General features: G+C 37.0%; 1 protein-coding gene across 11 annotated transcripts in view; it reads right to left on the bottom strand.

Moving 5' to 3' along the window:
• The window catches only part of SPAG9 (sperm associated antigen 9), a 155,629-nt gene that overhangs the window by 9,209 nt on the left and 131,289 nt on the right, over positions 1-15,131 (bottom strand). For 6 of the 11 annotated variants that reach the window (XM_036838218.1, XM_036838219.1, XM_036838221.1 and 3 more), the window contains 13 exons: positions 15,038-15,127; positions 14,620-14,787; positions 13,990-14,161; positions 12,068-12,286; positions 11,590-11,785; positions 10,125-10,250; positions 8,827-8,907; positions 8,058-8,125; positions 5,979-6,127; positions 4,804-4,975; positions 2,769-2,882; positions 1,440-1,478; positions 343-519 (listed from right to left, as the gene is read on the bottom strand). In XM_036838218.1, the coding sequence (XP_036694113.1) occupies positions 343-519; positions 1,440-1,478; positions 2,769-2,882; positions 4,804-4,975; positions 5,979-6,127; positions 8,058-8,125; positions 8,827-8,907; positions 10,125-10,250; positions 11,590-11,785; positions 12,068-12,286; positions 13,990-14,161; positions 14,620-14,787; positions 15,038-15,127 (1,771 nt within the window). The remainder of the gene's footprint in view (positions 1-342; positions 520-1,439; positions 1,479-2,768; positions 2,883-4,803; positions 4,976-5,978; positions 6,128-8,057; positions 8,126-8,826; positions 8,908-10,124; positions 10,251-11,589; positions 11,786-12,067; positions 12,287-13,989; positions 14,162-14,619; positions 14,788-15,037; positions 15,128-15,131) is intronic. The other 5 variants (XM_036838220.1, XM_036838222.1, XM_036838224.1 and 2 more) reach the window with 1 other exon arrangement.

Below are 15,131 nucleotides of genomic sequence, written 5' to 3'. Positions count from 1 at the left end.
GCGTTATATTAGAATTATCTGTAATTTCAGTACTTAGTATTAGACTAGGTAGAGGAACCAAGGGACAGACAATTACAGTTGGCCCTTGAATAATGCAGGGGTTGGGGCACTGACCCTCTGCGCAGTCAAAAATCTGAGTGAAATTAATAGTCAGCCCTCCATATTCATGGTTCCTCTGTGTCCACAATCTGCATCCAAAGATTCAACCAACCATGGATCACGTAGTACTGTAGTGTTCACTACTGAAAAAAATCTGTGTATAAGTGGATCAGTGCAGTTCAAATGCACATTGTTCAACAGTCAACCGAACATACAACTTCTCAATAGAATAATCTAACTCACCTGGGACTGCCACAAAGAATTTCACAGCATCCCTGTGCCCATGGAAGCAAAGCTGTGCATGTGCCATTGAACAATAGGGTATAAATGTCCCTGGTGTCACTTTATCACTGTTTTCATCACCATATACACGGATGACACTTCCAGGACGATTTCCTGATGCTCCTGAGGTTTTATTTGCTGCAATAGAAAACCAAACACCAAATATTTTCCCCTAGAAAACAGTAATGATGCCATAGATTACTGGTTAATCCTTATGGTATTATCTAAAAGCTACAGCCAGTTGAGATAAAACAAGGGCAGCAATGCCAACTCAAGACAAAGCTGGAAAAAAAAAGATATATAGCATGCTAGTTATTTTTAAGTTTCTCAGTAAATGGAGTAGGGGATTTTGCCAGTCTAGCAATAGCTAAGTTTACTTTTTAAACACATCTATTAATTAAAAAAAAAATCATTTTAGTTAACCAAAGAAAAGATTTCTTAGGTATGTCTGTTTTGTTTTTTAATCCTCATTTTAGAAAACTAACCGGTTATATAGCTTAAAGTAAATAGGTATATTTTTTAGCAGAATTTTTATAGTTTATCTTTTGATTTTTTTCTCCCTTGTGGTAAGAATATCTCCCTTGAGGGGTGGTAAAAAGTTGTGTTTAAAAGGATCCATCCAGTACAATAGAGTAGCTTTTATTTACACCAGACTGATGGTTTGCTGAATTATTTTAGAATGACCAGACTCACAAAACATCCCCATTCCATGGACCAGTAAGTAAATGAAAGAAACATGATTGGTAACAGGAGTAAACAATGTAGATTAATGACAGTTTTCAGAGATGTTTCGTGTTTTTATTGGAGGGAAAACAAAGTCTGAAAGAAAGGTCAGCTGCAACAAAAGATGATAAATAGACTAAGCTGCTGAGCAGTAGTTTGGTGGCCAGGTAACAAACATTAAAAAAAACAAAAACAAAAAAACACCTGCTGCAATGCAGTGACTGCAAGTGGATGACATTTAGGAACATTCAAGAGGGTATCTAGAGACGTGAGAATGGCCTCACGGTGGCCATGAGAAGCCAGAAAGAAGAGTGTGGTTCAGGATCTGCACTTACCCCTCAGCCCCAGTAAACGTCCCTGGTGGAGGATTACGGCTAAAGTGAGAAAGGAGGAAAGGGGACATGGAGAGGTGCATGACAGGGAGGAGAAGGATTACTATGAGATGCCACTCTCAGCGTCTTCTATCTGGCAACTCAGGAGCTCAAAGCTCCTAACTCAATTAACAAAATCCAACTTGGTATAATACCAAGAAACACACAAAGTTCTTACCAAAGCCTCTAAAGAATATCTCTGCTCGAAAAGGACAGTTTTATTTACTGTGATTTTGCTTTTCTTAATTAAAAGCAATTTAAGTGAATGAGAACTTACTGGGGAACATTTTCTAAATGCTAATATTTCTCCCTTTTCTTTAAGAAATCCTGTGCAAGTTAACTATGCTAAAATGGAACTCTCGTCTATAAAGAACTGAAATGAACTCTGGGGATCCTGGAATCTCTTAAGATATAAGAAGTGATCTAAACATGTAGATTTATAAGTGGTTAGAGCTCCTTGCTTCCACTGCCAGGGGCACGGGTTCTCTGCCTGGCTGGGGAACTAAGATCCCACAAGCCTCGCAGTGTGGCCAAAAAAAAAGAATTTAGGTTCTTTAAAGGCTCCAGATATACCACCATCCAGTCCTCCTCCTTTCCCCTGAAAATTCTGAGGTGTTTATTTATTGACTTATTTTATGGACTTATGGCACTTTTTTTTCAAATCATTCCCTGCCCATGAATTTTGCAACACAAAAACACTTATTTAATGAATGATCAATGTAATGGAACATAATATGAAAAACATACAATGCACATTTTGTTCACAAAAATAATAATGAAGCAAATATAAAAAACATACAATGTACACATTGTTCACATTCTTTTCAAATAGAGGTAGATGGCTTGTCTCCAATGTCAGGAAGGATTTGCTGACCTCCTAAGAAACTTCTCCCACAACTCTTAAGCCAAATGGAATATCCTAAACTAACTGCCACAGAGAAAAACTAGGATATTAGATAGTTAGATAATGTTTCTGGATACTAGTACAATAAAGCTGAAAGAAAAAATGGACATCAACCATTATCTGAGATGAAATAGGACCATGATTCCTGAAATGAGAAAGAGTTTCTCACAATGAAAAACTTTTAACTGTAAATATTGGTCCTGATATACTTGCTAGAGTCTATACATTTCATAGAAAGAGTGAAGGAACAATAGTTAGATCTCTGCCATCAGTTTGACTTTCTGAATTACCACAGATTTGCCAATAACTAAACAATTCCTTCTACCTGAATTCCAGACAAGGCTGTTCCCCACAACTCTCCTGTGACAGTTACCTAAAAACGTACTTACTTTCTGTCAATGGGATGGAGATAATGACACCGTTTCCCGTCCCTACCCACAAACGATTGCAAGACACCATAAGAGCTGTGATCCTCACAAAAGAGAAGCCCAGTTTTCCAGTACCTGTATGATGGGAGAGAAAACATTTTATTGAGAAACTAGAGCAGATGATGTTTTAGGTTCCAAGTCCCTAAGAGTAGCTGGACTAATACAGCAGAGAGGAAATGTGACCAGAGCGAGTTGGATGTTTCCTGAAGAGGGTGCACATCAATCAAGGCGACCTCTCATTTGGCTTTATCATCTATCTGACAATTCATGGTTAATGGAAAAAGAAAACTCTAAAAGTGGCTGGCATTACATTATCATTCAGAAGGAAGATGTTGTGGGATCAGGAAATACGATACAGGATTTACTTAAGGAGCTTCAAAACCAAATCAAACAAACCAAAACACAAAACAAAACAAAAAAACCTCAACAAAAACAGTTTACTAGATTGGGGAAATTAAATGTCCTTCCATTTTATAAACTGAGAGAGTTCTTGCTTGCCTTAAATTTCTTTGCACAGGTAAGAAACAATCTTTGCTAACAAAACCTATACTCTTTCCTTGTTTATATATTTGAGTCTAAAGCAGTTTAGAAATTTTAGGATACCATACGCATGTAATTTAGGGAGAAAAAACGCACTTTTTTATTTCAAGGGAATTTTTAAACTGATCTTATTTTCAGGGATTTGAGAGGCAAAATTATTAAACAGATAATACATTTAAGACAAACAGCATCTAGTTACTCATAAGTTCTACTTACTAGAAATGAGAGTGTGATCATAGAATCACAGTGTTAGAGGGAACCTTAAACAGTCTAAGCTAGATATCTTTAACTTATGGGCAAGGTATATTCCTGAAATTAGTTTATGTCTATGTGTATATATGGCTCATTCAAGGGAGAGGGCACATCAGGTTCACTGAGGGCAACGACTCTAAAAAAGTTAAAAACCACTGATGCAGTTCAACCTCTCTTCATAAAGAAATCATTTGTGACATCCCTAATAGTCATACAGCACTGGACTGGGATGCTAAGGATACTGCAAGGAACAAGCCAAAGACAGTCCCTGCCCTTCATGAAGATTAAGTTCTGTGGGGGAGAGAGACAGTATGTACGATACTGGTACAACCACAGTAATGATAAGCCCATGAAGAAAAAGTGTAAGAGGTCCTAAATAAAACTGGGAGATCAGGAAAGGTCTCTTCTGGATGTGACACATAAGCTATGCCCTGAAAGCCAAGTAAAAGGGACTAAGAAAAACTTCTCAGACAGAGGATACAGCACATGTGAGGGCCTTGAAATGGGAAAGAACTTGTTGAGTTTAGGTCAGTGTGGGCAGAACAGAGTGAGCAAGGAGAGTGGTCCAGACCATTTAAGTTCTTCTGATAATGTCACAAAATGTCATCTCACCTAAAGACAAGAATATTCTGAGAGTAGCTGGCATTACATAAGTGGAGGTATGTCACAGTGATATCTGCACACTGGTTACTATCCAGAAAACTGACTGGAGTGGAGATAGGAAGACCAGCTAAGAGGCTCATAGTCGTCTGGGGAGGAAAGAATGGTGACCTGGCCTGTGGGAATAGTGGTAGATGTAAAGATGTAACTAATTTAAGGGAATTCCCTGGTGGTCCAGTGGTTAGGACTCGGCAGTTTCATTGCCAGGGCCTGGGTTCAATGTCTGGTTGGGGAACTAAGATCCCGAAAGCTGCATGGCGTGGCCAAAACAAAACAAAAGACGTAACTGATTTAAGATATTCTGGGGGAAGACTTGACAGTTCCTGCTGATGGATTAGATGTGGGGAACAAGAGAGGAGTCAAAAATGATCCCAAGTTTCTGTCAAGAACCACAGGGTAGATGGAGCATTTGCCTGACACTTTCAGTGATAAGAGCTCACTATTCCTGAGGCAACTTACTCATTGGTTCAACCCAGCATTTGAGACCATTTAAAAATAAACCATTTTCTTTGACTGACAAAGATAAAATGCTTTAGAAGCTTACCTAGCATTTTGCTTACATAAGGCTCAATGTCCACATCCTGCAGATGTTGATAAGTGTGTGCATGATAGAGACGGAGTGTGGAATCCAAACGAATGGAGACCCACACGCCATCACCCACCCAGGCAAGCTGCCGCACTTGGCTCTCCTTCCTGGGGTGTGCATCAAATGATTTCTAGAAAAGATTGTTCAATCACAATGTTAATTATTATGTAGGAGTTCGTGTTTAAAAACTGTGCGAATTTGCACAATAATTTGGCAGACTATATATTAAAAGAGGAGCCTAAATATTGTTTACTCTTATATACACAATTGCTATTATCCTAGACTGCAAAACAAAATGAAGAAGAACTAAAGGATGCTGGATTTCAGCACTGTGTAGGATATCAACTTATGAAAGTAATGCTGACACATCCATTCTATGTAACAGCATTCAACAAAAAGATTGAATTTAACCTCGGGGTTTTGTATTGTTACAGAGCAATACAAAAAATAAGATCCTGTTTATAATTAAACAAAAAGGAACCTACAATGCTGCGTGTGTGTATAGATATCTGCATGTAAGGAATACATCTAAAAAATAAACGCCAAATGGAACTTCTAGGGTTGGGAACAGGATTTGGGACAGAACTGGGAAAGAATTTTCATATTAAAAATTTCCTACTGTTTTTCTTTTCTTAAACAATTAGAATAAATTTATATATTGTGGCAAAACTTTAAGAAAACAATGTTAATGCTAAGAGGTTTTTGTTTTTACAACAAATTCCCACTGCAATATTATTCCTCAGTCTGTGACACATATATGGATTTGCCTGGATACACATTGAGTAGTGGGGGAGACTTGAGAGCCCTGCTCTCAGACCACCTCTACATAACTAAACATTTCAAGAACCATGTATTCAAATAATACATGTATGCATCTACGGATACTCAGACACACATTTAGTCATTCATGTGTGAATCCTCCTTCCTTTTTAAAAAACCACTTCCCCTACTCATAGTCAAAAGCAGAAGGAGAAGTAAAGTAACACAGAAAGCTGAAAACTCATCCAAAATATCACCGGAGCACCCCAAAACACGCAGATTCAGATAACAATTTCTAAAGAAGAAAATAATTAAGTCTTAGGGTCTTCAGGTAATACAAATTCAATAAGTACAGAAAACATGGGTTAACTTGCCTCTATTTTCATGGCCTTTGGCTGAACCACATAAATTTTGTTCCTATAGCCACACCAAACTTTGTCATGTACCACAGTCATGCATCGGATGGAATGGTGAGGTCGTCCAAGATCTAACAAGTGATAGTTTGACAAATCCCACTGCCCGTCTTTAAAATAAGAAACAGATGATTAGTTTATGCACACCGCCTTTTACTCAATTTTAATTCAAGAAACATTCTATTTGGGTGTGTAATTAAATTTATTGATGAAGCATCCCCCGGATACCATGTATTCAGTGTATATTTACAGAGATTGAGTTCTTTTGTTCTATAAACTGCAAAGTTGGAAGAGACCTCAAAGGTCATATGGTTCAACCTGTCACCCAGTACCTGGATCCCCATGCTCTCAACAGCAGTGATGTGATAAATCAGTTATAAGTTACCTGTTTTATAATAATATTTTAAGAATTAGAATGGATTTAAGGTTATTTTGGGGATAATACTGCTCTCGCTCACTTGCATTTTGATGTATCTTCTTGGGTAGAAGTCAAGGGCAATGCATTGCTAACACTTTAGGAATTATGTATACTACAATTTTAGTGATGAAAGAAATACATACAAATGAGAACCAACCACTGTAAGCTTGCTTTGCTTGAACAATTTCAGTGAAAGAAAACATACTACCTCACAAAGCAGCTGTTCCATTTTAAGAAAGCTATAATTGTCTTAAAAATATTCCCCATACCTAGCTAAAGTCTGCCTGCCTTCTTGTATGTAACCACTCATTAATCTATAGCTTTGCCTAATGGAAACACAGAATAAATCCAGTCCCACTTCATTGCTACTGCCCTGTCTTCTCCTTTCAAAACCAAGCACACCACAGTTTATGGAACCTTCATCCTAACTCCGCTTTGTCCAGATCCATTTAATGTTGATCTACTAGAGTGGAGCAGGATTATCACCAGCCCTGCTCTGGACTCTAATTTCTATGAGGCTTAGGATGTTAACTCGTATTGAGTTTGATATCACTCTTCAGACATATCTCCTCCATCTACTCTTCTGAACCCAAATGTAGGACTTTACATGTATCCTTAGTAAATGTGTTTTGTTTATCTTGTTCAATATAATTTTGGATTCAGTTTACCAAAATATTTATTATTCCATTTTTTCTAGGTTCTTCTACTCACTAGTTGAGTGACCATGAACAAGTGACTAAAATACTCTGTGCCTCAGTTTCCTCATCTATAAAAGTGAGGATGACAATAGAATTTTCTTCATAAGTTGCTGTAAGGATTAAACTCACATAAAGTCTATAAAGGGCCTGAACAAGGTAAAACAGAGGCCTCTCTTTTTGTTATGGAGTCATTCACCAGCAATCTCTAGCACCTGCGTATCATCTACCTCACATTTCTTGAGGCCCCAAAGGACATGGGACTTTGGGAAAAGTCTTGTGAAAATCTGAATTTAGTGGATCTATGTTTTTATAATATTTCCCTGATCTACCATTCTAGTAGGTAGGAAATGAAATATCACTTTTGTTTGGTACATGTACCAAGGAGTTACATGCTCAATTCCCTTAATTTAATTCACTCAAGGCAGTTTTCTGACACCACCACCCTTCTGTGTGCAGATGGTAGAAACACTGGTTTAAAGGGGAAGAATATAAAGAACGTAACATGAAAATGATTAAACCTTACCCAACTAAAAATTCTTTTTAAAAACATTCCGAATATAAGTGGTTGCAAATTATTTTAAAAATATTGGGCAAAAGAAAACATATCCTCTCACTAAATTTCTCCTAACTGAATAAGTGTTTGAGTGAAAAATAAATACCTCCATTGCACATTATATAAGAGGACCATGAGGACTATTTGCTCATTATGGTAAACAGGTTTTCACTGAGGTATACTATTAACGTATGTCTGCAGGCAAGAACTCACATATTCACTGATGTCATACACGGTTAGTATTCAGTTTAAACCTTTATTCTTTCTCCTATTAAGTATCATTTCTTTAAAACATAAGAAGCCAATCTGCTTGAAAATGCTCTTGCAAAGCAACAAATTAGCACACATGTTATATATTCATAACAACTCACCAACTCCTCTGTGAAAGATTGCAAGGGTACCATCAGCCAGGGCCACTAACACAATTCCTTTCACATGTCTGCAAACAGGAATGGGGATTTTAGAACTCTCCATTTGGGAATACGGAAGACACTGCATGCTACTGAGCTAGTTCAGAGTTTCTCAGAAGGCCAATCTGTGATGTATTAGGAGCTTACACGAGAACCTAAATGAACATCATTCTTTTCTTCACTGAGAAAGTCTTGCTATGAAAATGTCAGCTCAACTAAATAAAAAGCATGTGTGGTGACTCAGTTGTTTCACTTTCTAGCCCAAGTTCCTCCTCTCATCACAGACTACCAACAAAAGGTCCACAGACCAGAGACACACACCCCAAGTAGAACTAACAGAGTCAGCTCTGTGGACCTAACAGACAAACTGACTTTTGATAGTCAACATACAGAAGAGGACTAGTAAATCAATGCCCCAATCAACATATTCACAAAGTATAAAGAATACTCTAAAACAAATATAAATTAATGGGGTTTAATTGGTTTTCTCCCCCAAAGTACTAAAGAACTCTCAGTATGGTGAGGAATCAACCTGGCAAGTTTTCTCTTATACTTAAAGTTCTCCGGTTTACTTCCTAGTTAGAGTTTCAATCTCACTCATAAAGAGGGTTACAAAAAAATATGGATACTGATTTAGTCATGAAGCACATGTTAACTTTAATAGTCTTAGAATCTAGTTTATACCAAAATACATATTTTTGAATGGAAGAATTTCTAAAATAAAACTTACACAATACTGAGAATCGAATCTTTAAGTTTAATAGAATGGAGACATTTCCTCCACTGGGCTACAGATGAATGGACATACAAACTGCAAGAACAAAATCAAGACTGGTAAGGCATAGGGAACATCAAGTAGTTGTTTATATCTAATAATGAACACAAAGTTCTTTCAGAAGGAAAGAAGAGTAACATAAAAATTTTAGGAAAAAACAACAATGAGAGTAAGGGTAGGCCTAAAGCAGAGAAATAAGCTGCTTAAGCAAACAGAAACATACAAAGAATGAAAAGCCAGAACTAAGGCATGGTTAGTTAGTTTCAGGTTTACCCCATACTTCAGAATCCTTGGCTATAAACCTTTTAAAAAAAATAATCTTACTTTTCTACTATACTGAGCTTTCTGATGACAGAGTGGTTTATATCAGGGAGTGGAAAACTAAGGCCCATAAGCCAAATCTAGCCATCTACCTGTCTTAGTACAGTATGCAAACTAAAAATGGTCTTTACATTTTTTAATGGTTGGAAGAAAATCAAAAGGAGAGTATTTCATGACATATGAGACAGATGAAATTCAGTGTTCATAAGTTTTATTATTATTGGAACATAGCCACACCAGTTCACTTCAATGCAGTGGCTGCTTTTGCACCACAACAGCATAGTTGAGAAGTTGCTACAAAGATCATATGGCCACAAAACCTAACATATTTCTTATGTGACCCTTCATAGAAAAAGTGTGCCAAACCTTCATTTTGTAGTATGAGACCTTTATGGAAAAGATGTACTAGTGATCCTGTTTAACCTTAGGAAAAGCACAAGTTTGTAAGACTCCCCACACTACTACAAAGTCCTATAATGTTTGTTATCATCTCCTAAGCTTTCAGACTCTGATTTGTCCTGGTTTTCCTAGAAGTTATGTTTACAGTTGGGCCCTCCTGAAGCCAAAGAGATTGTTTAATCCTTGATATTCCCTGAACACACTCTAGCTTATATAAACCTTTTGTTGTTCAGGATCTCCTATTTCTAGATCACCCAGATTTTAAAGTTTTATTTACCTCTTTTTCCAAGAATATTATATAAAAGGAACATCCTGTGACAAACATATGGTTTACCACTCAGAACCAATGCAAGTCAAAGTCCAGTTTATGAGGTAGTTGCAACATAACCTCAAAATTGTATGTATATAAAATTCTTTGCTTTAATAAGCACTTTTTGTTTGTATTTGTATGTACCACATTTTAGTTATCTTCTGATTTCAAAAGCAAAAATGAAAGACTAAAGATTTCTAATATTAAAAGAGTTGGTACCTACCAGCCATTCTGAGCTCCAAGCCACATAGTTGGTAAAAGGCTACTCATTTTCTGGGCTTCCTCTCTCACCAGGTCTTGTTCATTTTGTAATACTGATATTTGATCTTTATATGCATCTGAGTCATTACTGGAAAAGGTGAGACAAAGAAAAAAAATCTGAATATGTTTAGCTACAGTTTTCAGGGATTGATCATTTCTACGTTTTAGTTTACAGTTTAAAAAAAAATAAAAAAATCGAACACTAAATTCCAGTAAAGCCAAAGTTAAATGCTTATATTAAACATTTCAAAAAGAGAGAGAGAGAAAGAAAGAAAGAAAAGAAAAGAAAGAGAGGAAGAGAGAGGGAGGGAGGGAAGGAGAAAGTGGGGAAGGAAGGAAGACAGGCAAGGCAATGGGGTGCAGGGGGGAGGGAGAGATAAGAATGAAATGAAAGAAATATAAATACACATATTTCAGCAATTGTACCAGAAGTAACATTAAGATACTAGGAAGCTCAAGGTACAGAGAATGGAGTTAAGACACAGTGATGAAATATAGTAGTGAATATCCAGACTATAGTTAAGGTTCTCCCTTACAGTTATTTTGAATTTTATGAGTTTCTTCTGTGGGAAGAGAAAGAGGAGAGATAAGTTTGTTTAAAAACTACACACACACACACACACACACACACACACACACACAGGAGGGTGAATTATAAAGAATTTGCTAAAATAAATTAATAAGCTGAAACATGCTTGTATTCTACCCCAAAACCTTCATTCTTTGGACTGTCAGAGGACATTTAGTAAAAAAAAAAAAAGCATAACTGGGATATCAAATTCAAAACAGACAAACAAATCAGTAAGTCTAAAAAGATGACTTTATTCTTAAATTAACAATTAAATGTTAATGGACACTTGGTTGCTGTATTCACTGAGAGGAAGAACATTAAATTGTAAAAAGACTCCAGTTTTGATAAACTCCCAACAGCTTTCTATAAGGCCTAGAGAAGGCAAGAAAGAAAATTAAAGAATTTGCTAAATGCGCCTTCTTTTCAAAGGAAGAGTCCAAAACAAATTGTTTTCTAATAAAATGTTTGCCAGAAATCTAAATTAAAAGGTCATTAAAACCACATGGGAAATTTAAATTTAAATGGCCAATTTCACTGATAGAGTGGGTGTGAGAGTAGGAGAAGGGATTACAATGGCAGAGAGTTATTAACAGAATAGAAGACAGTGAGTACAACAATTAACAAAAAATCATACCAAAAGAGAAAATGACTGGGAAGATTTTGACTAATATACTTCATAAGCAAGATTTTTTTAAGTTGGAAGGAATAGAGAACAAATGGGGGAAAAAATATGTCTAGAGAGAATGCAATGGAAGGAAAAGATGAAGACATAGTTGGAATAAGTGCTTGAGATCATTTTGGTTCCTTTTATGTGTACACTTATCTGGTTTCCTAAATTGTTAACCCATTTGTATACCTTGACTGATATACTGGTGAGAGGTCTTCTGGGATTTGAACTCCCAAAGGATCTGTAAAAACATGCTCTGTGTACACGCCAGTTTGGGAGATGTCCACGGTATCTTCAGCTGACCCTGCATTGCCTTCTGTAGCTTCAGTTGCTTCTTCTGCTGTTGGAACATTTTCATCAACCTCACTATTTTCTGTTGCCTTTTCTACAAAATAAATAAAACATGTTAACTATCCTAAGTTGGAGCTTTTCTTCCAATAATTTCCCCACACACAAACCCCCTCTATAGAATTCCACTCTACTACTCCCTTTTCCTCCACACTATATAATAAAACTGAGTATTCTTAATTTCGTTTAACATTCATCACTGGATCTTCTTTCAAGTTCTTTCATCCTTGTTACTTTAAGGTCTAAGTTAAGTCCATAATGAGGCATCTGGGACAGGCTCAGACTCTATACAGATGACATCTAAGGAGGACAGACATACCTGGTGGTTTTTCTATCACTGGAGATGTTCCGTTGGTACTAGGGGAAGTGGCAGCTGCTGTCACACCTTCTGCAGAACAACCAACCACCGTGATGCCTCCCAACAGGCTGTCTGTCTCTGCTGAGCTATTGCTTGTCATGCTTCCACATAAAGACGCTTTGTCTACTTGTCCGGATTCTGAAAGCTCTTCTCCTGCGGGGTAGTCTGTTTCTCGTGCTCCTGAAAAACAAGATAAACCTTTGTTTAATAGCTCAGTAAACTCCTATAGATAGCATTTTCTCCATTAAAGCAACAACAGGTTTGAAATAAGAGTGCAAGTGAGACAAAGAGCTATTCAAATACACTGCCAAGATGGTAACTAAATTTTATTTAAACTAATTTAAACTAAATTCACAATTTGAGAAAGTAGCTTAAAAAATTAAGATAATACTTCTATTAACGCAAGCAAAAGTAAACCTGAAAATGTCAGAAATGACATTTCTGTTCTTAATATGAGCTCTTAAGCAGCCACCTAATGAAATTAAAAACAATGAAATCTAATTATATCTGACAAGGTAGCAAAAAAATTTTTTTAATTATCTCTATTACTATTTGAAACATGAACTTCCACCACTATTAAAAATTAATACAGGACTTCCCTGGTGGCACAGTGGCTAAGAATCCGCCTGCCAATGCAGGGGACACGGGTTCGATCCCTGGTCCGGGAAGATCCCACATGCTGTGGAGCAGCTAAGTCCGTGCGCCACAACTATTGAGCCTGCGAGCCACAACTACTGAGCCCGAGTGCCACAACTACTGAAGCCCGTGCGCCTAGAGCCCATGCTCCGCAACAAGAGAAGCCACCACAACGAGAAGCCCGCGCACCACAACGAAGAGTAGCCCCCGCTCGCCGTCAACTAGAGAAAGCCCACATGCAGCAACGAAGACCCAACGCAGCCATAAACAAACAAACAAACAAATAAATAAAATTAATACAGCCTAGGTGTATACAGTGCCTTAAGATATTAGTAACGCATTTAAAAACTAAGCATTTACCATAAAAAAATAAATCTCTTCAGTTCTATTTAGAAAGCTGTTTTTATTCCTATCACATTAAAAAAAATTTTTTGTAGTAAAATATACATATATACTACACAAAATTTGCCATTTTAACCATTTTAGGTGTACAATTCAGTGGCATTAATTACATTCACAATGTTGTACAGCCATCACAGCTATGCCCAAAACTTTTCTGTCACCCCACATACAAAATCTGTACCAATTAAACAATAACTCTCTGCTCCCTGAGCCCCTACCACTGGTAATCTCTAATTTAATTCTGTCCTCATGAATTTGCCTAGTCTAGATAGCTCATGTAAGTGGAATCATACAATATTTGTGTCTGAGTTGTTTCCAAGGTTAATCCATGTTATGGCATGTATCAGTATCTCATTCCTTTATATGGCTGAATAATATTCCACTGTGTAGATATAACATCAACCTCTCTTTTTTTTTTTTTGGCTGCACCGCGTGGCATGCGGGATCTTAGTTCCCCGACCAAGGATGGAACCCATGCCCCCTGCAATGGAAGCATGGAGTCCTAACCACTGGATCACCAGGGAATTCCCTTTAATTTTTAAACCAATGTTTTAACATCACATAATATTTAATATAGAACTTTAGAAAGCCTTCCCTTACTAATCAATCTAAATAGCCCCTTGCCCTCTGCCACCCACTCATCTTCTCAAATTTCCATTCTTTTATTTTCTTCATAGTATCTGAAAATATCTTTGTTAGTCATTTGTTTCCAGTTTATTTTTGGTCTTCACCAACTAGAAAATAAACTCCATGAGAGAGTGGTACATAACTATCTCCAGTAACCAGTTGGTTCCTGCCAGTAAGGAGCTGTGGATGGTGGGAAGAGAGGAGCATGGTACTCTTACCTGGTACACTTGCTATACACAGAACATGAGAGTTGCAAACAGTGAAACTATCTAGGATGTTGCCTGGTTGGACAGCATCAATAATGATAACTTTTGTAGCTGAATGAGTGCTGGTACAGATCCAGACTAGACTGGATAATTCTTCTTGATTTTTTAACTCCTTTTGCTGCTCCTGCATAGGCAAAGTAAGGAAAATGAATGTTTAAAATGAGACGTATGTGTAAATATCCATATGGCTGTGCTACTACAGTAAAGGACAATACTATTTCAAGTTTATTTCCAGATTATTTGGAAGGCTGAAAGTATAACCACCTTTCAACAATAATTAGCAGACTAAAAACTAGCAGTTAAAGCAGATCAGTGTTAAAATTGTTCTATATCTTGACTGTGATGATTGTTACATAGGTGCATACATTTGTCAAAACTCTTTGAACTGTACCCACTTAGAGTGTACATTTTATTGTACGTAAAATATACTCCGGTAAAACTGATTTAAAAGGGGGGGGGGAATGAGGAGTAAGCAAGGGCGTAGTAACCCCAATTAGAAGTTGGACCCAGAAGTAAGTTTGAGACCAAAGAGCTAAACGATTAGTCTCAGAAACTGGGTCAAATGCTAGTGCAAGCACTTACCTTAAGTTCCTGATCTAACTTGTCTAAACTGCTCTGAGATGCACTTCGCTGTTCACTGCCTTCTGCATCCAAACCAGCAACATCCTTGTAAAAGACACTCGCTCCAACCACAGAGCCACCGTCTCTGGTCTTCCCACCTGACAAACTGACTCCAACAGCACACCACAGCTTTTTTGGGTTAAAAAAAGATGGTATTAAGTCACTTTCTCTCTAAAAATGTTTACAACTTTTCACATTTCTTTAAAAGATCTAATGATTACAAATAGAGGGCTCTAATAATATTCAAAGTATTCCAGTCTAAAACTACAAGATGAACAATAACTTTGCCCACAAAAGTAGAATTTAAACTTTTTTGGTTTTAGGAAAAAATCCACCAAGATTTTAAGTAATATTAGCATTAACTTCAAAATTAATTTACCTTCATTGATGTATCTTTTTCATCTAGAGGTCTGAGATAGACAGGTACAGGTAAATTTTTCATCTTATTTTCCCCTTGTCCATTGGTTACCTAA

Source organism: Balaenoptera musculus, chromosome 20, assembly GCF_009873245.2.
Source record: "Balaenoptera musculus isolate JJ_BM4_2016_0621 chromosome 20, mBalMus1.pri.v3, whole genome shotgun sequence".
Classification (NCBI taxonomy): Eukaryota; Metazoa; Chordata; class Mammalia; order Artiodactyla; family Balaenopteridae; genus Balaenoptera; species Balaenoptera musculus.
Note: the sequence above shows the minus strand (reverse complement) of the source record. Positions and strands in the feature narration are given on the sequence as shown.